The sequence below is a fragment of the Fundulus heteroclitus genome, chromosome 3, assembly GCF_011125445.2.
Source record: "Fundulus heteroclitus isolate FHET01 chromosome 3, MU-UCD_Fhet_4.1, whole genome shotgun sequence".
In the NCBI taxonomy this organism is placed as follows: domain Eukaryota; kingdom Metazoa; phylum Chordata; class Actinopteri; order Cyprinodontiformes; family Fundulidae; genus Fundulus; species Fundulus heteroclitus.
In genome coordinates, this window is record NC_046363.1 from 11,300,580 (window position 1) to 11,326,022 (window position 25,443).

At 43.6% G+C, this 25,443-nt stretch overlaps 1 protein-coding gene across 1 annotated transcript in view; it reads left to right on the plus strand.

The window, feature by feature from the left end:
* Positions 1-9,558, plus strand: part of znf407 (zinc finger protein 407) — a 207,679-nt gene extending 198,121 nt beyond the window's left edge. The window contains exon 10 of the mRNA XM_012872960.3: positions 8,126-9,558. Within this exon, the coding sequence (XP_012728414.2) occupies positions 8,126-8,985 (860 nt within the window). The 3' untranslated portion in view covers positions 8,986-9,558. The remainder of the gene's footprint in view (positions 1-8,125) is intronic.
* Positions 9,559-25,443: the final 15,885 nt, after the last annotated feature.

A 25,443-nucleotide genomic window follows, 5' to 3' on the forward strand; every position in this document is an offset into this window, starting at 1 on the left:
AGAACAGCTAAATATATCATTAGAGCTTAATGTTGATAGTATCCATGCCCAGGATAAGTGTTTGTTCACTTCTGACTGCCGCTGTGTTTCAACCTGCCATGTAATGACTTTTGTTTGACTTTATTAAAAAGTGCCACATCTCTCCGGGTAAATATTTGTCTCTCGTCCCTTTTCGCATGAAAGTCTTTTTGTTAGAATAAATTACGCCTAACTTTCCTGCAAAACCTGACTTTTGGCGGTCTTATCTATTCAGGTTACTGTCAGTTAAAAGATCCGTTCTTGCGCTCTCCCATACTAGATTACAATGCTCAGCCAGCAACGGCAGCTTCTTGATTATGAGCGGCTGACATTTAGTGTGTTTTCTGAAAATATGACTAAAGTTTGCTCAGCTGTGTGTGGGAGGAAGCCTTAATATACCAGGAAGCAAACAAATATTGTTTTGTATTCTGGAGGGATTTTTTTTTTGTTTGTTTTGTTTTTTTTTCATGGCAGCGTGGTAAGAAATATTTAAAAGTCTACCTTTAAAGGTTCGAGCTTAAAGCTGAAATGATCCCACAATAGGAGGTTTGTAAACAACATTGATTTATCCTCCTCGCTTCTATTACGCATAAAAAGATGTTTGGGACTGAGTTTTGTTTTCCTGGCCAACTCAAACGCCTCCATCGATCTGGGAAAATGTTGAAAAGGAGACTGGAGCGTATTCTCTCTGCCTCACCGTATTACCTTACTACCTTTTCCGTATGTTGTCATGATCCAACCACAAACTTCACTGTGTCTGACATGGGTTTTATGCAACGTACCAACACAAAGTACTGAGCAATCATTGTAGTGGAAGGAAAATGGATGCACGGATTTCAAAATGTTTAACAATTAAGATCAGAAGAGTGTGCATTAGTATTCAGACCCCCTGAGTTAAAACCTTGTAGATGTAGGTCTACCCTTTACTACAATTACAGCTGCAGCTCTCTTAGAGCCTCAACAAGCTTCTAGAATCTTTTAACGTCTTCCTGCAAAAAAAAAAAAAATGAATTTAGGTCTTGGCTTTGACCAACCATTCTAGCATATCTATATGCTTTGATCTAAAGTTTTGCATCGTAGTTCTTGCTGTACGCTTAGGGCTGTCCTGCTGGAAGGGGAACTTTTGCCCCTACCTGTCTTTTGAAAGCTTTGCATTTGACTCCATCTAATTTCTCATCAGCTCTGCTCAGGTATACTTTCCCTGTTGGAGAACGGCATCCCCACAGCATGATGCTGCCTCCACCATGTGAGACATGTGCTGTTGGTTTCCCACCACACGCTCCTGGTCTCATCAGACCAGAGCACCTGCTTCCACATGTTTGATAACCCCACTATATTTCTTGGGGCAAGTTGCAAACCTGAGTCATTAAGATGTCCTTTCAACAATGACTTTTTTTTTTTCCTAACCACGCGGGCATAGATAGTGGATGGATGTTTCCTTCTTCCTTCCAAGTTACAGTTATACACTACTTTGAGGAGAAAGCCTAGCAAAATTTGAAACGGTTCAAACGGTGCAGGACAAGCAGAAAGTAACCCTTCACGGGAGAGCCTCTATACCATATAACACTGTTGAAGGAACTGTTAATGAAGGCAATTTGTCGCAATATAGCAGATTATGTAAAGCATAACACAATTTTCTTTAGCTATCAGCCTAATTTCCACCTTCCTAAGTCAATCATGGAGCCGTGCCGGCCTTCAGAGTCATTGGTGTTACAGTCCTGAGGGCTTTCCGTCAGTCTGTGCCCTCGTTCTCTTCCGGTTATTCGTCCTTGCCGTGTTTTCGGCGTCCCTCCGTCCGTCTCTCCACCCCTGTCCGCCCGCTGTCACTCCGGACGGCGTGTAATTGGTCCCTTTCTGGTCGGGCCGACCTGTCCTCGTGGCGTTGATTCATGGCGTTTGTAAAAGGTGACGGTGGCGACTGTCCCAAGCAGACAAAGTGGACCCATCACTGGCTGGACCTCAGCTGACCTGCTGGGTTTTGTACACACACACACACACACACACACACACACACACACACACACACACACACACGCATACACACATACACACATGCATGCATGGGTGGCATCTTCACCAGTGTTTGATTGAGTCTAGGGGAGGAGAGAGAAGCACGGAGGGTCATCAAGCAGCTCAAACAGCAGAGATGATCAAACAGAGAACGAACACACTCAGTTATTACTCTTCATATCTGGAAGCTTTATTTACTTCTGTGTACACTGCAGTGCAAATAAAAACCCATAGAAGTATTTACTGCCAATAAAACCGATGAAATAACATCCGTTCGCCGATGCATATTAAAAACACCCACCTACACGCGCGCTCACCCGCTCCCTCCCTGAGCACCCAGTTATTCTCCCTGACCTGGATACACCCAGAACTGACACTTTATCTACTTAGCAGTGTCACCTTCAGAAGCCTCTGACACACACACACACACACACACACACACACACACACTAACCTCCTGGTCTGTAAACGTCTCCCCGTGTGTGTGTGTGTGTGTCACGTTTAGGCGTCTGTTTAAGGCCGTGGCTTCATATCTGTAATTGAAGGCAATGGGCTGGTAAAAGGATTGTGAAGAGGTCTTTTTGTGGCGACTTGCTCCTAAGCTCTGACTTTTTCATGGTGCTGCCATTGACCCGCTAATTGATTTGGAGAGCATCTTTTCTCTGCCTCTGTTGTCTTATAGGTTGACACAGTTTAATTGACTTTGCTTGCAGTAGCATCTGGTCAGCTTGATTTCTTTTGTTTTTTTTCGTGTGTGTGTGTGTGTGCGTCTCTATGTCCATATTTCTGAGAGCTAATTAGCATTTACAGTGGGCTACGCTGAGGTTACAGTCGAGGCTGATTTCAAGTTTAGGGATTACAGCCACAGCGTCCTCTGGATGTAGCGGGGCGTGCGGCTGCCCTGATTACACGAACACGTGCTCGCAGGCTTACATTTGCAGCGAGCTGACCTGTATTACAGCGGGTGTAATTGATTGTGTTTGCGCCGGTGTCTCCGTGTTAAGGTTAATTTCTCTAACTGCTGGTAAGTGCTGTCTGACCGCTCCCCCGGCGGCCTCTCCGAGCTGAAGTATTGCCACTTAGAGACCCCGAAGGCCCCCCCGACACAGGCCAGTCTATCGATCCGCTGATCAATAATTGCATCTGCGCCATACAGGAAGGAGGGAGGCTCCTGCCGCTGAGCTGGTGCTACCAGACTGAGACTTAAACCTTGCAAATGGTGGTCAATCTGCGGTCCGGGGATCACCAAAGGGTCCTTCAAGGGGATCCAGAAGGGTCCGGAGCAGAAATGAGGTTTACTACTGCTTCAGCGACATTTCTTTATCCCGTTTGGGGAATTGCTTCTCTCTCGAGGGGTTTCTAAAGTGAGGGTAGTTGTATTTCACTCATATTTATTCTGATCTTGCTGCAAAACATACTGGGGAGGTGAAGAATAGGAAATTTGGTTGTTTCAGGTCACATTATTTTCTCCTGTAACATAGCAATGTGGGTAAAAAACATCCTAACAGCTATTTATTTGACAGCACTCTTCAGACTGACATTCACTTAGAAAGCCAGTGTAGACAATGATCTTCTTTAGAAAGTGAGAAACAGTTTGCCAACAATGACAACACATTGGTCCAGAATAAGAACTGTACTGTCAAGCTTGGTGGTGGCAACATCATTTTGTGTGGCCATTCTCACTGCATTAGATGGATGGATGGATGGATGGATGGATGGATGGATGGATGGATGGATGGATGGATGGATGGATGGATGGATGGATGGAGGATCTTTGCGGCATATGTATCCTCTAGATGTCCCCCATCGTGTTCAAATCCAAACCGCATCACTTCCAGCCTCTGCCTCCCCGTCTTCCTCCTGTTGTTTTATTCCTCTCAGGGAGCCTCCATCTTGTTTCAGATCACAGGCAATAACGCAGCCTGCCTCTCTGTGTCGATCTCATTCTCCCTCCGACTTCCTGTTAAAGGAATCAGTCAGTCAGAGCACTCAAAACACATATTAAACAGGCATCAGCCTCTCGCCGGGGCCAAATCACGCTGTTCAAATGTTGTTCTTCCACCGGGAGCGCAGGACAACTGAAGAGATGGGATCTGCAACATTAACTTGATTCACGGCTGCGGCGACTGAGTGACACTCCATAAACCTCAGCGGGCCGCCGCCAGGCCTCGCCGACAGCGCCCCATGGCTAATGTGACACACACTAGCCTCAGCATCCCCACAGCGGAGCATGCTCACGCACTCTGAAGCACTCGCATAAGCAGGCACACACAGAGGCGAACGCATGTAGGCGCACATATTGTTCAGACGCGAGACAATAAAGGCTGATCTCTTACTCCACCCACATCCCGACACACACATACCTGGAAATTCAGATCCAGGATTTTAAGCTGGAGATCTGCAAAAAAAAGCAGGGAAGTCATTTTAGGAAAAAATCTTAGAATTTCCCAAATTCTAAGATTTTTCTTTGAATTTTACCTCAGTATGATAAAAGTTAATCACAAAGCCTCTGAGACCTTAATAGAGCTCCTAAAGTGAACATAATGTTAGGAGTAATGAAGGAGGACTTTTAGCGAGCCTAAAAGTGTCTTAAACAGGGAAGATGGTGGAAACAGAGAGAGCTGATTGGCTGATCCAGCACCTAAGCGTGGAGGAAATGACCACATAAACTTTTTTAACAATCATACAATATTAATATGTAGATAAGATAAACTTTACCATCCCCATGGGAGAAAATTAATTAGTTTCAGCAGCCCGATGAGTTTAAGGTGCGATTCTTGTATCAACGTTCCTCTATTCTCCTCCCAGAGCTGACCGGACAGATGTGCTGCCGCTCGGGTTTTTCCATCTTTCTTTCTCCGTTTCATGTCGGTCATTTTGCCAAAAAAACGACCGCTTTACACAAGCAGGCGGTCCCGGTAAAGTGTGCACATTAATGTCAAATAGGTAAAGTTGTAAAATGACTGGCGAGTACACATAACAATAAGCAAATCAAAGTAATGATGAGGAGGTAAATAAGATGTGTTCAAACATTTTGATGTATGACAATTCATTTAACTAAATTTCAACTTAATCCAGTCTAATCGGTTAATTTCTCTCCTTCGATAGGAGCGCTTTTGTGTGTGTGTGTGTGTGTGTGTGTGTTTTTTCTTGTACTATCAACCAATCACAGCTCTTAAAAGACTGCGTCACACCTAGCAACGGGGTCAACCACACCTTCTCACTAAGACAGAAATGTCTGTCCTCTCCTTCCTCAGAGTCGCCCTCAGCGGCGATCTGATTGGCTCTTAAGCCCAGACTCCTAGGTAGGAACCTTTAGGCTAAGACAGGAGCTCTCTGAGAGGACTCTGAGAATCTTTGTGAACACGGGAGCAGTAGCTTAACAGCCTGAAGTGGCACTGCTTTCTTAGATTTGCCCGTTTTCATCCCGCTTTTATGGTAATCCAGTAAGGAACTGCAGAGTTATAGAGTTATTGTCACCTACAGCCGACCTCTCAGCTCGGAGCGTTTTGGCGTAGGCAGTTAGCGGCGGCCCCGTAGCTCTGTGTAAATAGGTAACCTCTGCTTCTCAGAATGCCAGCCTGCTCTGGCTCTCTGTGACAGCGCTGACTCCCTCCACTCTCTAACTACAGGGCTTGTCACTAGAGGTGCAAATGGAGGGGCCTGAATTGATATTTACCACACAATGCTGCCAGTGTATTTGGGGAAATTTGCTCATGAGCGAATTAAGCTTACCTTTTCATTACGTAGAACGAGATGGAAGACGCAGCAGAAAAACAGATATGTTAGGAACAGCTTCAAATAAATTCAGCTTTTATTGCTGTAGTATAGTCTCACCCATGCAGCGGTAGATGTTTTACTTTTTTCAACCTTCCTTATTATCCACCTCAACTGTGCGACGGCAACATAAACATAGCTACTCCTCCAATTCTTGTTTGTCACATTTCCAGCTGTTTGAAACCTTCTAATTATTTCTAAACAGTGAAGATCGACACACACCAGCCATGTTTTCTTGTCTTTCCTGTTTTGAGGTGGAGCTTTGAGAAATGATCGGAAAATACGAGAAAGTTGACCCAAGGGGGCCTGAATACACCTTTAGGCGACAACATGCAATATTTCTCAATAAAATAAAATAAATTGAGAAGCAGTTATTATTCTTCCACTTCACAGCCATGCTCTGCTTTGTGTCGCCGCCTAGTCGGGAGAACTTCACACAGCCCGACTCTAAAGCTAAAGCGCATCCCCTCAGTGTGTGTCATGCTGTAAGCCGGAGCAGAAGTAGGAGTTGCGTACTGGAGAGTCTCGTGTTTATCTGACCTATGAAGTAAAAACGGGGGAGGGTTTTCTGTGAAGTGTTACTAAAACAGGAAGTGCGTCACAAAAGTCCATTTTTATCATCATTTCATTCCTCGAAGATACCAGGGTTAACTTTAGAACTGCTCACGAAAAGCCGGTGGTGACTGCATGCGTTTCCTGTAGGAGTTAGAGTTCCCACATCTGAGTCTAAATTCACAGGGGGAGGGGAGGGGGGGGGGTCCACCTTGCAGCACAAGTCTGACTTTCTAATCACATCGTCAACCTTGTGAGTTCAGGACATTAAATGTCAGGGGACGATGGGAGCTTGGGTGATTGATGAGTTTGTTTCTGTATGTACCGTTACGTTCGTGTGATCCCACAGCCGCCCCCAGGTGCAAACCTTGTATCTCCAAATGTCAACTCCTCCCAAGCAAATAACAAATAAAAAAAATAAAAAAAAGACACGTTTTGGTATATTGTAAAGATCTGAAAGGAAAGGGGACTGACAAACCTAAAAGGCTCTTCTGCTGACAGGAGCTTGAGTCGATTCTCACTTACTTTAAATTAAGTTCAGCTCTCAGCAGCTTAGTCGTGAACAGAGGCCCCCCCCCCCCCTTTTTTTTTTTTTTTTTTTTAAATGTCGCAAATCAAATCCCCGTTTTCCTGCATAGATTAGCCTACAAGTGTCTGAGCCAGGCGCTGTTTAAACAATGGCATTTCTAACACTGTTCCTGTCACCTTGGAAACACCATGGCAACCTGTGATGTGAGAGGGCACAATGTGGCTCAATTAGCAGCAGCTGTATCTCAGCGCGCTCCTGCTGCAGGAGAGTATCTCCATATTCTGTCTGCTTCCGTGCCCTAAGTGACACAAATATGTGAAGTGTTACATCGCCTTTAATGCCACTTTAGTTTTCCATGATTTTTTTTTTTTTTCTTTTTCTCAACATGATGATGGATGCATACGCAGAGCAGGTTCAATAACTGTGGCTATATGGAGCAAATGTTGGCAGAAGCATTCAGGAGATTGCTGTTTCTCTTTTTTTTGGGGGGGGGTTGTTTTTTTTTTTTGCATGAAGCACAGATATTTCCCTTCATGTTGTAGAAAAGACTTTTTTTTTTTTAAATGGCTTCTTTCATGCCTTTGCTTTCTGCAACTTCATTGTTAAAGACCTTACAGATACTAAACATTTAAATGTTTTAATTAATTGAGTTCCACACAGAAAAGTTGTTGGCCTTGCCCATTTAAGCTCCTACGTATAGAGGCTTCTCTTTTCCCAAATTTTTGACTTTCCAACCACCAGATCACCGGTCAGGGCTGGTCTAGCTGAAAATGAGCTGATTCTGATCACCAGTCGTCATTAATTTCTCCCTGAGTGCATCTCTAGCAGTCAGCTTTCCTGGATGTCTCACTTCCTGTCGCTCTCTTTCTGCCTGAACGAACCACAAACAACGTCTATACACCTCTGTACTTCCTCTGACTTTACTTTTATACGCCGCACTGACACTAAAAGTGGCTAACCTTGACCGTTCTTCCCTCAGCAATAACCACAGCAAATATGATGCCTTCGCAGACCAGAAACAAGATCTGATTTTTTTTGCTAAAAGTTGTTGGGCTCTGATCACCAGTCCGTTTCATCCTTCACCATTTTGTAAATGTGTGTGCCACTTCCTGTACCTGAAGTTCCCTCAGGAATTCAACACCTAACCTAACCAGCTGGCGTTTTGTTTCTGCTCTGCCCTTCATATTCTCTGAACCGCCCATCAAAAATGTAACAGAAAAATGTCGTCCTTTTCCCCAGGTATCGTGTCCAAGTCCTTCGAATGTCGCCTGAGAGGCCAAGGAGCGACGTTCGTGGAGGCAGAGTCCGTGGAATCCCCCGAGCACAGGAAAGGCTCCTCGGAGGCTTCAGGCCACGAAGAAGCGGTCCAGCAGGTCATCATCATCCAGGGTTACGGAGACGAGGACATGGTCATCGACCAGGCCCTGGAGGAGTCGGCCGCCGCCACGCTGCAGACGCTGGCCATGTCCGGCCAGGTGGCTGAGGTGCTCCACATCACAGAAGACGGACAGGTCATCGCCTCAGGCAGGGAGGTGGCGGCGGCGGGGGCCCACTGTGCCGAAGGCAGCACCCAGTACGTGGTGGTGGAGTCCGGGGGCGCCAGGAAGGAGTTGCAGGTGGGTGCGGGCCAGAGCCACATCGTCTCCGAGTCATCCACCGCTCTGGACGCCCTGCTCAGCGCCGTCAGCGAAGTGGGCCATCAGGAGAAAATGCAAGGGGAGGCCACCGTCGTCCATCAGCTGCTGACCCCCGAGGTCTCCGAGGCAGCCCACGCCACCGTGGAGGTGAAGCAAGAGCCAGACGAGGAGCAGGTCATCCAGGAGTCCGGCCACGAAAACATGCAGGAGGTGCTGAAGGTCGCCGCCTCCCAGATGATGAAGGAAGGCCTCACCCAGGTCATCGTCAATGACGACGGAACCCACTACATCGTGACCCAGCTGGAGGACTGCACCCTGCAGGTGGAGAGAGCGGTGTATGGAGGCGCTGCAGAGGGGGAGGTGGAGGGGGAGGGGGAGGGCCAGCAGGTGGAGCAGCAAGCAGGAGAGGAGATGGTGGTCTACCTCGATGGAGCTTCTCATAACATTGTCCTGGAGGGCTGAAGCTCACAGAAATGAGGTTTCCCCGTTCCGAGTTCAGTCAAAGAGTCCTCAGTGTCTCCCCCTATGGTTCGGTTTGTACATTACATCTTTTTGCTCAGATCTTCATTAGAGCTATGCAACAGTCAGGTCAAAGATCATTTGTTTCAAGGGACAGTTCAGGAAGGACCTTTTGGTGCTACATGCGTTGACTCGCAACGCAAACAGCCACCAAGATTTATATGGACAACTTGCTTATTTCCATACAACTCAAGCCAATGGAATATGTTTTTAAAGCACCAAACCTGCTCACAGTAAAACAGGCCCATAGGGATTTTGCTTTGGAATGTAACCGTGATGTTCCCACGATTTTGTGTAACTGTTCGCAAGAGTCTTGTGTCGGGTCTAAAAGACGAAAACAACTGTTTGATTTCTGTCTCATGTCTGACGTCACACAACAGATGCTTTTGGTTGTTCCTGTGACAATATGGCAGCGAGGACTTTGTGTTTCTTTTTTCATCTCAGTTAATCTTTTCTCTTACAGAAAAGCTTTGGTTTAATGTAGTTTCTGTCAATAAAAATTGTCTAATTTTTTTTTAACCATTGATGGTTTTTTTTGTCTAACATACAATCCTACATTAACACTGACTATAGTCAGCAGCGTACAACACTTTTCATAATTTTGCCTTGTGAACGAAAACCTCAGGGTACTTTATGGGGGGGGGGTTGTTCTGTGAAAGAACAACACAAAGTAGAGCTTAATTATAAAGCTGTTAGGAAAAGAGTGCACGGTTTTCAGATTTTACTTATAAGTGATAATGTGTAGGGTGTCACTTTCTGTTATTCACTCTGACACCCCTGGATATGTTTACCCCAACGCAAACAATGTAAAAACATTGAAAACCAAAAAATCCTTTTCCTTCCCCTTTGCAATTATGCACTACTTTATGTTGGTCCGTAACATAAAGTGCAGTACTGGAAATACTTTTGCATACACACATTGACTGATGGCTTTCATCATGCCTTCCGATCACCAACACAGTCATTACCTTCGCCGTTATCGTCATTGTCCTCATGATCGCCGTCATCCTGCCCCATTCTCTTTCACATGTCCAACTCACCCCCTTTTTCCCACCCGCATCATTCAGCACTGGAGGGCGAATTGGTATTCATTCAGGCCCCAACTAAGGCCTGGACCCTGACCCACAATGCCAGCTGCTCAGGGAAGTGGTGGAGGAGTGGGCAGGAGAAATTAGTCTTGTAGAGGGAAGTCAGGAGTGAAATCCAGAGCCACACAAAGAGAGGAACCTGTAATTTCAACAAACCCTATACAGCTTCGGGTTGCACTGATAAACCCAGTTTCATTCCCTTCCATTCAGCCAGAATTAACACGTTTGACAGACGTAACATTCTCTACGTGAGCATCAAGAAGAGTCTGTGAGAGAAGCCTCCGCTAGTCGTACGACCAAGTATTAACACACAAAGGATGAATTTTTGAAGAACAACATTTCGATTTTGTTTCATGATGGTGTCCAGTCCAGGTGACATGAGATAGTCCTGGCTTGAATCGGGACACAGGCTGTGTTTGAGCGGACGGAGGACACATCCACTGCAGAGACAGAAGCATTTTCAGCTCCAAGACGGTAAGAACCAGCAAGTGTTACTGTGAAGCTTTTGTGCGGTGCAGAAGCCAGCGCTAACCCCCCGGTTTCCCCGTGCTGTTTGGTAGAAACCTTTCGTTTTACATGACCTGTAACTAATCATACGGTGCCTTGCAAAAACACTCATATGAACTTCTACACATTTAGGCATATCAACCCCACAGCATGATACCACCACCACGTTTTACCATGAGGACTGTTCAGCGTGATGCTCAGTGTCGGCTTTCTGTCACATTCAGCATTTTGCACGCAGGCCAGAATGTTTCATGGTGGTCTCATCTGACCAGAGCCCCCCTTTTACACACATTTACTGTCCCCTAGGCGGCTTTTTGCATGTAGACTTTGGTCTCACGCTACGAGGGCATGCAGATTAACGCTGGGAACCTCATCTAGGGGTAATAAAGCTGAGTGAACTGATACTACGGGCACAACACACTTTTCAGATTTTTATCTGTAACACATTTTATAATCCATGTATCATTTTTCTTTGAAATCACAATTACGCACTACTTTTTGGTTTATTATGAAGTAAATGACTATATTTGCACATAACAAGCATTGATGTTTCCCCTACTGTACGTCCAATAGGAATGTGTGTCTGAGCTTGTACATAATTCTGCATATCTCGTCTGAAGGGGTTTTTGTGTACTGTACCGTGTGCACGCACACCCCCTCCCCCCCCCCCTATGTATCTCTGTAATCAGGGCTGGATGGGCTCATTATTAACTGCAGCAGGCCACTCGTGTGACATGGAAGAGGGAGAAATTAGCAGCTGTCATCCAGTGATGAGTTCATTTCCTGACAGGCCTCTGCTCTGAAGAGTCTTACTGCAGACGGCCAGACAGCTGATGGAAACCTGCCGCCGGAGCTTAATTGGAGAGCCGGAAAAAGGCCAGGAGGGAGGGGGAGGAAAGAATGCAGAGATGAGGATAAAGAAGTGAGGTGAGGAAGAAAGTAAAGCTTGAAATGGAAGAGTGTATGTTGTCTCAGAAGGAAAGCACCCCTTTAGCGCAGTTCAATGTATTTCTATTTACTATTATTGTGTGTAATTTGTATATACCACGCCCGGCCTTAAGAGGAGGCTGAGGAAGAAAAAAACAGACCTTTGTGTGTTTTAATACAGCCCAGTATTTGGCTAGTCGGACATCCATCTGTGATTAGCTGCCTTACTAAAATAGTAGAACCTTTAGAAAAACCTTATTTTAGCCAACTATATTAAAAGTGATTTCTGAAGATCATTAGAGCCGCAAGTTGCAGACCCCTGAGATGCACCTAGACGTATAGGTGCATTATTGTGACATGGAAGAACAATTATACATGGGCGTCAAATTGTTTTAGGAATAAAAATGGAGAAACGTGTGAAAAATTCTGTGTTCAATCATTCCGCTACAGCTCTGGCTGTATGTTGAGGGTTGTTGTCATGTGAGAATGTGAACCTCTGCGCCTTCTCAAGTCTTGTGCAGCCTCTCAAAGGTTTTCTTGCAGTATTTTCCTGTATTCTGCTCCCTCCATCTTCCATCAACCCTGAGTAGTTTTCCCGTGCCTTCTGAAGGAAAGCATCCACACAGCATGACGCCGCCACCATCTTTTACTGTGGTTTTTCATTCAAGCTAAAATGTTCAGTTTTGGTATTTTCTTCCACATGTTTGTTGTTACCCTACATGACTTTTTGGGAAAACTGCAAACAAGATGGTAGATTCCACAAATGCAGAGAAAGACTATCAACAGTTGTTTCAACAGATCTCAGCAGACAGATCTCAGCAGCACCCCACTACCATGGACCCTAATGGCGGCTTTTCCTATTAATGCTCCCCTTGACCCATATCTCTGTTTAGGAGGATGTTACTATCTTGGCTTTTCAATTCAATTCAGTTTATTTAATAGTGCTAAGTTACAACACATGTCATCTTAAGGCACTTTACAAAATCAGTTCTGTTGAATCATACAGGAGGTTTTCTATCTTTTGCTGCAACTAACTTTGTGTTCTCTCTGTCATTCTCTAGACCTGAAAACTGGCTAAGAGCTTTTTCTGCTTAAATGTGTTTCTTTCCTGGATGAAGCCACTCATGGGGCTAGCGCTGCCATTGCCCTCTCTAACATAGAAATTATTCCTGGATGAGTGCTTCTGTCTTCTTTTTGTGTCTCTGCTCTGTCCTCTCTAAACCTCAGTCGGTCGAGGCAGATGGTCGTTCACGCTCAGCCTGGTTCTGCTGGAGGTTTGTTCCTGTTAAAGGGGAGTTTTCTTCTCGACTGTCGCTACGTGCGTGCTCGTTATGAGGGACTGCTGCAAAGTCAGCGACAAAACACAGGCAAGTGTCCATTGCAGCTACACGGTCATCTAGGAGGTGTAAATGCTGCAAGTCAATGACTCAAATCCATCTGCTGAGTTTCTATGTCTGGGAGAGAAACAGGGTTGGACTCGGAAAAACAGCGCCGTCTGTATCAGCTAAAGAGGAATATGAAGTTACCGGCAGCAGTAGCTCTGCTGATGCCCATAACAGTAGCACAGCTGAACAGAACACCAGGCCTGGTGTGGCTACTATGGAGAGAAAAAAACAGGGAGTGTGAAGTTAAAAACTGAAAGAACAGCAAATAAAGCAAAATTTGGAGAGTAGTAGGAGAATGTAGCAAAGTGGTCAGTATGTTCTCCAGCAGCCTAAGCCTACAGTAGCACAACTACATAGATGCCTCAGGATAATCTCAGCCACTCTTAACTAAAAGCTTTATCAAAAAGAAAGTTCTAAGCTTAGCCGTAAAAGTAGAGAGTGTGTCCGCCACGCAGACTGAAACTGGGAGTTGATTTCACAGGAGAGGAGCCAGGTAGCTAAAATATCTGCCTTCTTCCACTTCACTTTTCTCCACTATTTAGTGTTGGTCTATCATACAAAGTCCCAATGAATTACATTCAAATGTGTGGTTATAATGTGATGATGAGAAATTGTACCATTGTAGAGAAACAATTCTGGTCCTATCAGAGACGCCGTTTGGATCGTGTACTTATCAGTGGATAGTTGCAGATTGTATTTAGGGATGTCACAGTAAATGAGGCTCAATATGCATGCCGCACTTTTTTCTGATTTTTGTGTTCAAAGTTTAAATAAAAAACCAAAAACCTTTTGCTTTCACTTCACAATTACGAGCGACTCTTTGCTAATCGGTTACATGAGATCCCGTTAAGTTTGTTGCTGTAATTTTTAAAAGCATGAAAAGTTAAAAGGGTATGAATAATTTAGCAGGAAAGTGTACAAAAACTCCCAACTTGCACTCTGTCCTGGGGGGAACTCTTGTCCTTCTTTTGAGCACTCCAGACAGGGACAGGACTGCACACAAAGGTCTCCCTCCCGCTCTCCCTGTTTCCATGAGTATGATAAATATGGCAATTCTGTTTAGTCGCCATCTCTGGGAAACATATCTGCCTGAGGATCATTTTCTTAATGTCCCCACTATTAGTTCTGGCTACCCCGTGGCAGTATTAACATGCTCTGTTTGTGTGTCTGTGCAGGAGAAAGCCCTCAGGCTTTCAGGTACAATTCTATTAAAGCCGACTTGTTTGTTTGTTTGTGTCCTGCCTGTCTCCTGCTACATGGCCCTGCTCGCTGCGAGCTCGGCTCTCGGTCGGTACGGACGCCCGTGTTAGCAGTGGGCCTGGCTGTCCCGGCATTTGGGAACCCGGTGTTTTTGTGTCGTTTTATTTTGTGGCTACAAATCGATAGCTGTTTGAGGCTGCTGTGGAGTGCCGGGGGAGCCATGGTTCAGCTGCGCTTTGTCTCCTCCGTGGGAGTTACTATGGGAAAACGGAGAGGGGGGAGCAGGGGTGCTACACTGGGAGCCCTGCATGGATCTTCTCCCCTTCTCTTACTTTTGCTATGTGCCTGCGCATTTGTGTCTTTGATCATGTTAATCCCTGCCTAGCAACCCCCCCTGCAACCCACAGCTCGCCCTGCCGCACACACCTCCGTGCTCGACAGAAATTGACAACCCACTCCATCCGAGGCCCCACCTCCAAAAACGGCAAGCATTCCCCATTCTTGCATTGAGCAGCTTCAATAAAGGAGTAAAATAAAAGCACTTGGGAGTCAGGCGTTCCCATTGACAGTCTGCAGCACTTCATTAAGAAGGCGCGGTGATTGAAAAGGGATCTGATTAGCTGCTTACGGGGGAAACCGCAACGTTTCAGCCTTGAACCACAAACTACTGTAAGTGCACTTTAATTAGGCACACAAAACTGAGAAATAACACTTCAAATCATAAAAAAAGAAGAAGTGAAAAGCGGCGTTTTAGCAGAAATTACAAGGCAAAGGGTGGTTCAGTGGGAGGCTGTATTCCCACTGCTGCTCCAAAAGCATCACCTCTGCAGGACCATGCACATCACGAAAGGGGACCTTGATACATGCTTGAGCCTCTTTTAGCATTTTGCTTCCCAATTCAATGATGTAAGAAAGTATTTACCCCCTGAACCTAATAACTGGAACTGTCCTCCTTGGCAGCAAACACTGCAGTCAAGTGCTTGTGACACCTGGCAATGAGTCTCTTACATCGCTGTGGAGGAATTTTGGCCCACTCCTCTTTGCAGGATTGTTTTAATTCAGCTACATGAGAATATTTTTAAGTCTAGATGGCCTGTGTAAAGGCAAACCACGGCTTCTAAATTGGATGAGTCTAAAATGTGACTAGGACATCCAGAAAACCTTCATGCTTATTAGTTTATTGATTTGTTTTTGAGACCTTCAGTGATGGACTTGCTGCCGCAGTTGAACTTAAGGTTATAGAGTGACGGTCAAACTTTAGGATTTTCTGATAGAGAGTAGAATCTGCGACTGGCAAGTTGTCCAGGTTCTGAAGCAGCAAAGCAGCCCCACTATCACAACCCTGCTTGTAGAAATGCTGTGTTTTATGCTAGAAGTGACAGGATGTGCACTATCCAAAAAGTTGAACTTTGGTCTTGCCAACCCACAGATTATTTCTCTACAGGCCTTGGGGAACGTAAAGAGGATTTTGAGAAATGGGTCTTGTGTCCGTTTTGGTCAACACTGGTTTTTGCCTCAGGACTCTTACCATGGTTGCAGTTTTTGACTCTTCTCTTTCTTATGTTGTATCCTAAACACTGGCCTTAAGTGAGGCTGCAGTGTATCAACCCTCCAGACCACTAAGGTCTTCTGGCTCCAGCCTACTCTGCATACCTAGAACCAGAACCAAACATGGAGAAGTAGCATTTAGTTCCTATGCTCCAATTATCTGGAACAAACTTCCAGAAAACTAAGTGCTGAAAGCCTGAGTTCATTTGAATCAAGATTAAAGACACATTTGTTTAGGATTACCTTTGACTGTTATTTTATTTCAACTTGCTTTTATTCTGTTTTTATTTTCCTATATTTTAATAATGTCAAGCACTTTGTGCTATACCAACAAACTTGCCTTGCCTTGCATGGCTTCAGATGTTGCTCTTGGTCCTTCTGTGACTTCCTGGATGAGTTGGCAACTCAGCGTATGGAATAATTTTGGCAGCCCTCACTCCTGGAAAGGTTCACTTATCCTAATTTGTCTGTTTGTGGGTCTGTTAGTGGCTGTCACTGGAATTTACGCAAAGCCTTAGACTGAGATCATTTCCAGACGGATAGGTGCCGATGGCTTTGTTTGTCATCTATTTTTGGATTTCTTTAGATCGGGGTAAGATGTTTTGCGTCTTTTTCCCTGCTTCTTGTTGTCAGTCAAGTTCTGTTTATGTGAATTCTTGATTTTACAAGTCAAACAGTTGTCAGGCCCTGGGTTTGGGAGAAAAAAAAAAACTTTCTTATGGATTTCTTCCAGTCCAAATGCTTGTTGTAATACTCGCGTTCATTTTTCCTACCATTAAAATCTGTTTCATGATCTGAAACATTTAAAACAAAAGCAAAACCAAGAAATCTGTAAAAGGGTGTCCACTTTATCTGGTCATCGAATTTTAAAAAGACAACCTCAAACATGTCAGCTTGATCAAGTTCATTGGAAATGTGCAGCGCTCACACAGTTTGATTCACGTTTTATTGCTTGTGCGAATTCCACATCCTGAGCGGCGCCAACACATTACTCTGTTTAGATAGCAGATCTTCACTGTCAGTCTGTGATAACACCTTTCTGCAGAGCTGATGCAGCCATCTGCTTCATATCAACACAGCCGCATAGGGGTTAATTCTGTTGGTTCAGTCGTTTTAGCAAAACAAACACCATGACAGACGAAGAGAGAAACCCAATGATGGGATTTTCTTGATTCCAAAAATATGTCAGGATAAAGCAAAAGTCTGTTTCAATATGGCAAAAACCTAAAAATGGGTCACTGTAGCCGTGCATTTGAAGGAAGCAGAAACCAGGAATGAACGATTAACTTCCCTCTTCTTTGTTTTCTTTAATGAAATTTGTTTAAGAAAACATTATTATGAATATAGAGTCCAAAATAACAACAGTAAGACAAGGTATAGTTTTTTCAGCATGTTTTTTTTTTTTTTTAACAAAAATTGAAGTTGTTGTTTTTTTAATCAATTGCTGAACCTTTTCCAGGAACCAGGGTAGTTTTCTGGGGTCATTCCTTATTCTGTTTGATTTTTACAGCATTTACAGGACATGAACTGATTACCAGAGCATAGCTTTACCCCAAGAACTAAACCCTGGCACAGAGAGAGTAGTTCAGACATCACCCTACATTTCTGGAGTGGAGCTTTGATCATTGATGGCGTCAGGCTCCGTCCGATTGGTTAAATGTTCTGATTCAATGGCTTATATAGACTCTATGCCTCCAGCATTTCCTTACAACACATTTGACCCTGTAACACAGACTGTTGTTCACCAATTAAGCAGGCTACAGCAGTGACCCAGTCCTACACTATGCTAACCAGATGCTTAACTGACCTTGGGATCCAGGATGCTTGAAACAAAAAGTAAAAGCCAGGGCTTCGTCTGCTGTCTCAATTTAACTAGTAATTATCTGAACAACTTGGGGCACTCAGAGCATTGAAATTGAAATCCCAGATTAACTTTCAACCCTCATAATCAGTTTCCCCCAACCCGGTAAAAGCAGTGGAAACATGGAATGGTAAGAAAGGCAAAAGCTAAGGTTCTTGTGGAGGAAATGTCCTGTTAGAGCGTCCAAAGTAGTATACTACAGTTCCACTGGAAGAGGCTGCGGTCTGTTTCCATTCACCCTGGAGCGCAGCATGGGTCCACTGGGATCAATTCTGAACAACATAGGACATGGAAAACCCTGGGAATGCCCCATCTTCAATGCTGTTGCATCCATCCATCCATCCCTGCTTATCCGTGCAGGGTTGCGGGGCTGATGCTTACCTCCAGCATCACTGGGCATGAGGTGGGATACACCTGGACAGCCCCCCAGTCCATTATAGGGCTCAATGCTGTTGCAGTCATACAGTTTCCTCGACTTTTGGCAGATTATGAGTGGGCTGACGAGCTGATCGGGTGGCTTAAAACAGCCCACAGCATAAGCCAGCCTAAACTCAATGTGATAGAAACACAGTGGCAAACCTAACAATACTTTGCCTTTGGGGGTGTGGTGATCCTCTAACATTGTCCTCCTTGGTAGCATTTGGGTAGTTTTGAGCAAATCAAATCATCCCTTTTAAGGTTCACAGTAGCATAATAGAAAAACCGGGGCTCCACGGTAACACAGTGGGTAGCGCCGTAGCAAGAAGCTTTGGGGTTAAAATCCTGACCTGGGCTCTTTCTACATAGAGTTTGCATGTTCTCCTCATGCATGTTTGGGTTCTCTTCAGATATTTTCCCTTACATTTTCCCTATTTTCCCTTACTCCCAAAAAAAATGACAGTTAATTGGTCTCTTGTAATTGCCTGTAGGCGTGTTTGTGTGGGTGATCGTTTGTCCCTTGGATCTCTGTGTTGCCCTGTGATGGATAAGCGACTACAGACAGAGTACTCATATTATGAATTCATCTCTGTTTGGATTTGAACTCTGAAGTACCTCCTTCTTTTTTCGAGAATATACTGTTCTTCATCTCCTTAAGTTCATCTTAAACTCATGAGATTCTCATAATTTTCCTCAACTCTCCTATAGCTGTGTCTTTCAAAACAGGACATAATTACGGTGAACTTCCTCTCCTGGCACCCTGACCATCAGCTTTTAACTATCTTGCAGGGTGCATTCAGCCACACATTTGTGAAGTGCAGCCCTGGGAGTCCCCTGGTGGCCCCTGCTTTGCTGTAACAAGCATGGGGGGCCCCTGTGGTAAGTGCACTCAAGGGACGCAGGCTCTGATCTGGCCGTCCCAGGGGCCCTGTTAATTTCTGCTCTGCTCAGAAAGTCTCGCCACTCTCCACTGCCCTCTTTTTCTCCTTCTTTTAATACAGCAACTCTCTCTTTTCTTCTTATTCGTCCACCCATCTTATTCTTCCTGCCTCTCTCCCTCTCTCCCTTTCCATATCTAGAAGGTGTGCTGTCAAGAGGGAACTTGGTCAGATTCATTAAAGAGCTGGTGGAGGTTGTGATGGTGACAGAGATGTGCAGATCAGTGGCAGGGTAGTGTCATGGTTGGAGAAACAGTCCATTAACCAAACCCCTGATATTCGGTTCAAATATCATCTGGAATTAGCCCAGAGTCTTTCCACCATATTGAATGATTCTGTATTTGAGGTTCATACAGTAAAATACGACCCCAAGGTGAAAAATGTAAATGTGTAGGCTGCAAGTGGAAGGGCATCCAGCACCTCCAACTCTCTGCAGGAATATGCTCAGATACACTCATTAAAGGTGTACAGATCACATAATATATATATATATATATATATATATATATATATATATATATATATATATATATATATATATATATATATTAATATATATATATATATATATATATTAATATATATATATATATATATATATATTAATACAAATAGTCTCCTAAATAGTTTAGAAGATAGTGTTATGAGTTCCAGGGTAACTTTTGTCTTGATGTGTTGTATTGACTGGAGCAATGGTGGCGCAGGAGCTAGGGAGTTCATCCTGTAACCAGTTTGAACCCACACTCACATTGTCTCAGTTGTTGTGTCCTTGGGCAAGACCCTTCACCTGCTTTGCCTGCTGGTGGTGGTCAGAGGGCCCGGTGGCAGCCTTGTTTTTGTTAGTCTGCCCCAGAGCAGCTGTGGACACAATGTAGCTCACCACCATCTGCATGTGAATGAGGTCCTCAGGACTTGATAAAATACTATACAATTGCAGGCCATTTACCTAGAAATCCTGACAGATGTAACTTCCATCCTTACATTACATTGTAATGTAATGGTTGCAGTTACAACTCAAACGTTGTAACAAAGCTTCTAAATCTGAGTCTGACGCACAATTTGCGCCGTAAAATACTAACACAAAGTAGTTTGATTGGTGTCTGATGACGAGCGAGCGAGCGAGCGAGAGAGAACTGGTAAAGCAGCACAGTAACAGTAACTCTAGCGCAGGGGTGTCAAACATACGGCCCGCGGGCCGGATCCGGCCCGCCGAACAATTTAGTCCGGCCCTGTGGCTTAATGCATTATCATTATTAAAAAAAAAACAAAAAAAAAAACAGTGTCCTGTCTGGTAATGTGGCAATAAGATGCCACAAAGAGCTCATCAGATTTGACTTTCAGAAGTGGACAAGATAAAAGGAAGAGAATGATAAAACAATTATTGAAAAAAACATGTACTTTGTTTAATTGAAAATATGCTGTTCCTATATTGTCCACGAGGGGCGCTGTGTTTTAATTAGCAGATTAAGCTTCAGGTGTGGAAAAATTTAAATAATTTCTTAATTTTTATCTGTTTGATGTATTTTGTCATGCAGGACAGTGTTTTTAAGTTCCAAAAAATGTGAATAAATGTTTTTCAACATTGTATAATCACTGTGATCAGTTTTTATGCATAATGCACAAGTAAATAGTATTGTTGAAATTGCACATACTTTTCTTAAAAACGCTGAGGTTATTCATAATATATTGTGTAAAAGTGAAATTAACTTAATATAAAAATCAACAAGTCCACATTTATTAGTTCTATTTAATCTTGCAATGAGTTTACTCATGTGGCCCTCTTGAGATCAGATTAAGCTGTATGCGGCCCCTCAACCAAAATGAGTTTGACACCCCTGCTCTAGCGCTCCATAAATATGTTATTAATCAGAGAAATCTTTCTGATTGTTTCACAGCGGTTACCTTCAGCAGGTAAACACGCCCACGGCTACCCACCTTGGCTCCCACAGCCCGTTTCTGTCTGAATATGTGCCAAAACTGCCTCTTTAAAATGAACTGCATGGTGCAGTCTGCGCCTGACTGAATCGCAATGAAAAGTATTACAGATCTGTGCGTGAGCATAGTCAAGAAATCGCGTCTATCACCACTAATCCCCCCAGGACCAGCGGTAACGACAGTGGTGTGGGTGTCATGCGCGTCAGAGCTTGTCACCGGTTCAAAGTCGCGGCACCATGAGCACAACGCTGTTTGTAGGCGCTGCGTGATCCATAGAGACCGAGTCACTCAATTTAATCTCGCAAATAAAACTTTCGGCCTGAATTAAATGTTTCCTCTGCTGACGTAAATGACGTAAAGCCAGGAGAGAGGAAGAGACATTTTCTGATTCTCGCTCGGTTTCTTCTCCCGGATCCATTGCAGTTCTCTCCTGTTGCCTCCAATTTCTCTCTCACTCTCTTCCTCTCCTCTTTAATGACTAACTTTCACCTTAGATGTCTCACCTGTTTCCCTGATTTCAGCCAATTGAGCATATTTGCGAGAATGATTGAAGCAGAGACCACAAGCCATATGCGCATATACAGCACAATGCGGATTTTTCATTTTAAAATGAAGCGTAGAAGATTTCTTCTAAATAAATAGATTTTTGTATTAATAATGTATTGTTCCGTTATGACACCCAAGCACCAGACAAGGTTTTGCTGCTAACACTATTTTTGGACGAACAGGACAGGAAAGCTTTTACTCCGCCAGTTCCCCAATTACGAGTCCTCTCCCCGGAAGTTACACATTTTTTCCGCTATGACCCCAAAGTAATCTGATTTAAAGAAACAGTAAGTGTGCAACAGCATTTAGCATACCCCCGGGGTATGATGCGCACCACACTTTGGGAATCCCTGGTATAGATCTATGGAGGAAATTCACAGACTTTAAATATGGTAGCTTGGTAATGTCTTTTGAAGCCATGTCTAAACAACTCCTCATTTCAAGATCAAGTCAAACAACTAAATGTAAGAACAAGTTATTCAGATGCGTCCACATTCCATTTGCTCCACAAATCTGGAACAAACTTGAAGAAAACTGCAAATCAAGACTGAAAACCCACCTGTTGTTTTGGGCCCATAATAACAGGAACACTGACCAGCATATCTGATGTGTATTGATGTTTTCACTTGATGCAATTTAATGTTTGTTACTGGTCTCACAACTAGTGACTGTTTCCATGTGTTTATGATGTTTTTATGATGAAAAGCACTTTGAACCTCCTTGCTGCTGAAATGTGCTATACAAATAAACTCAACTTGACTTGTGTCACTGCTGTGCCAATGTCTGGGGTAATAAAACAAAGTAGCTCTTGAAGATTAAAAACTGGTTGAGGTGTTCAGGAAGAATCCATAATTTCTGACTCTGTGGTACCACCTAAGGAACCACCAATTTTCCATCCTACAATGAACTGGAGTCTCTTTGTGCATCAGTGCCATTGACCACAGCAAAACTGGTTTTACACCACTGACCCTGGTGACCAAGCTCAAAACCCTGCTTGTAAAATTCTGTTGTCATTCAGATAAAAAAATAAAAAAATATTGAGCTACTTGGCCACAAGGGCAATACTTATGCTTGGAAGAGTCAATGTGAGGCTTTTAACCAAAGAACACTTACGAACTGTCAAGCAGGGAGGTGACAGCATCATGCTGTAGGGATCTTACATGATCAGATGTCCTAGTGCATTGCACAACAGGCCCGACGGACCCACATGTGGGCCCAGTTGAGACTGGTGTTTAAATTCCTCCTCTAAACAACCTGAAACATGGCTTTTGTCCAATTGGCTCGCAAGAGGAGGCTTTGATGCTTCCAAAACAATCCACCAAATTGTCTTGCTCAATTATGTATAATTTTACAGCTATTCAAACATACCTGATGAAAGTCTACCTGCTCACACTGCCCATACCTGGGATCATGTGAAACTAAAGAAAAAAAAAACTTTTTGTGTTTTGTAAAGTTTATTTTTGTAACACCACATCCAGTAAAGATTTAGCTTTAGATTTGGCCACATTTGGATAAATTGTGCCAAAAGCACAGCTCCGCCTGACACACTGCCCACTAACACCTTGGAACAAAGATGCTTCAACTGATTTACTCCAGATTTCCTGCAGTTATAGTCAATATGTGGATTTATAAAATCTGAAGCTTCTCCTATAATTTCAGAAGGTTTTTCACTGTTTTTTGTAACGTTTATTTAGAACAAATTTGGGCATGCTCAAAAAATTTGATTTCTTTCTTTGTTCAATCACCAATAAAACAGACATAGAAGCAGTTGCAATAGTAGCCTCGTGAGATCATCCTGATCTCGCGAGCTTTCAAGGTTTCACTCGCAGATCAGTCTGGCTACTTTCCGTTAAAAATAATTTGGAGCAGTTCACCAAACGAACGTCCAATCAGCGTTGGCTTTGAGGCGGGTTGAGGTGTGACGCAACCAGAAGCGCGACAGTTCAGTCTGAAGAACATGGTGGCTTCAGCCGCCGATGAAACTAGCGTTAGCGTGGCTATCGAGCAAGTTTTATTGGAATTACAGAGTATTTATTCACTGGAAGAAGAGCAAAACACTGCTCTGGAGGCTTTTCTCAGAAGAAAAGATGTTTTTGCTTTTCTCCCGACTGGTTTCGGCAAGAGCTTGTGGTTGTGTTTTAGTCGTCGCTGTTAGTACGTCATATTCTTCGTTGATCTGATTGGTTTATTTGGCCCGTCTATCACCAACATAGGCCAATCAGCTAACCAGTATTTTCGCCCCTTCCCAAAATTACTTCAACGGAAGGTTTCCAGATGGATATGCGGAGCAAATCCATCTGGCGGAGTCAGGTTAGTTGCAATAGTGGTTCCACCGGAAAATATATTATTTCAAGTCTTGTCTTTACACGGGAAACAAAAGCATTTGCATTTATACTTTATAACTTTGCAGCTGTACTTGATTTATATAAGGTATGTAATTTCAGGTGGAAATTGGTCCTAAAACCTTTAGGGCTTTTTTAAATGTAGATGACTTCGTCCAAATCCTTCAACTTAACCTCAAATCAAGAGGTAGAAGATTAAAACCTAAATATAACTTAGTGTTCCAATATCACAATGATCTCAAGCTCACTCATTTAGGAAGGAATAACATTATGCAACATTATGCTTGTGGAATAGTCCGCCCAAATCACCAATCTCAACCCTATTCAACTAGGCTTAACAGGCCAGGAATCTAACTGGTTTAAATTCCCGCTGAAAGTTTTGTTACAAAGGGTGTACGAAACATAATGTGAAAATGTGAAAATAATTAAGTACAAATAAGAGATGGCGACTCGAGTCTCACTTAACTCGCAAAATAAAAGACTTGACTTGGACTCCGGTGCCCTTATTAACAAAGATAGTCAGAGTCCTCTCAGAGAGCTCCTATCTTAGCCGAAAAAGTGATTCAGATCGCCGCTGTGAGCGACTCTGAGTAAGGAAATGATAGAGATTTTTATCTTAGTGAGGAGGTGTGACGATGTCTTTTAAGAGCTGTGATTGGTTGATAGTACACAAAACAAAAACAAACACCCAACTGCGCTCCTAGAGATCAAAGGAAAGAAGTTAACCAATTAGACTGGATTAAGAAATGTCCAACATTATGGTCATTTTGATTTGATTGCTATATTTACTCGCCATACTGGTCATTTTACTATAACTTATAATTGATATTAATGCACACTCAGGTGTCAGCTCTCTCTGTTTCCACCATCTTCCCTGCTTAAGACACTCTTAGGCTTAAGTCCTCCTCACTACTCCTAACATTTCTCCTCTTTACGAGCTCTCTTAAGGCGTAAGATGCTTTGTAAATAACTTTTACCTTACTAAGGTAAAATTCACAGAATAATCTTAGAATTCTGGAAATTCTAAGATTTTTCCTAAAATGACGTCACTAAGAGCTACTTTTATTCTTAGGATTCTTTGTGAATACGGGCACTTCATTTGAGACTTCAGTTTTAGTAACAGTTTTTATGTAATGAAGAGTGACAGGAAGCTGTATGTGAGCTGAAGACTGCAGCTCCTGTGTATGTTTTACCGTGAAAGCCACTGAATGTGCCAGTGCTGCCATTGACAGTCTACTTTTCTGTCACGTAGAAAGTACTCCTGAATCAGTGCTTCAGCATACCTTTTCAGGATAAGCTCTGTCTTCTCAAACCCCCAGTCGGTTGTGGCCGATGGCAGTTCACACTGAGCCTGGGTCTGCTGGAGGTTTCTTCCTTTTAAAGGGGAGTTTTCCTCTCCACTGTCGTTTCATGCTTGCTCAGTATGAGGGATTGCTGCAAACCCATCAACAACGCAGACGACTGTCCAGATGGCTAAATGCTTATCCAGGAGGAGTGAATGCTGCCAGTCAGTGACTCCATGCAATCTACTGGGTTTCCTTAGACAAAAACCTTTTAACCAATTTGAATAACTGAACTTAACTGAATTGTTTGATGACTTTGAACAATTGGAATGTACTTTACTTGGAATCTGTCTGCATGACTTGATTGAATTGACTTGCATTTTTCTTTTTTTAATTGCCTTGAGTCATCATGTGTTTTGAATTT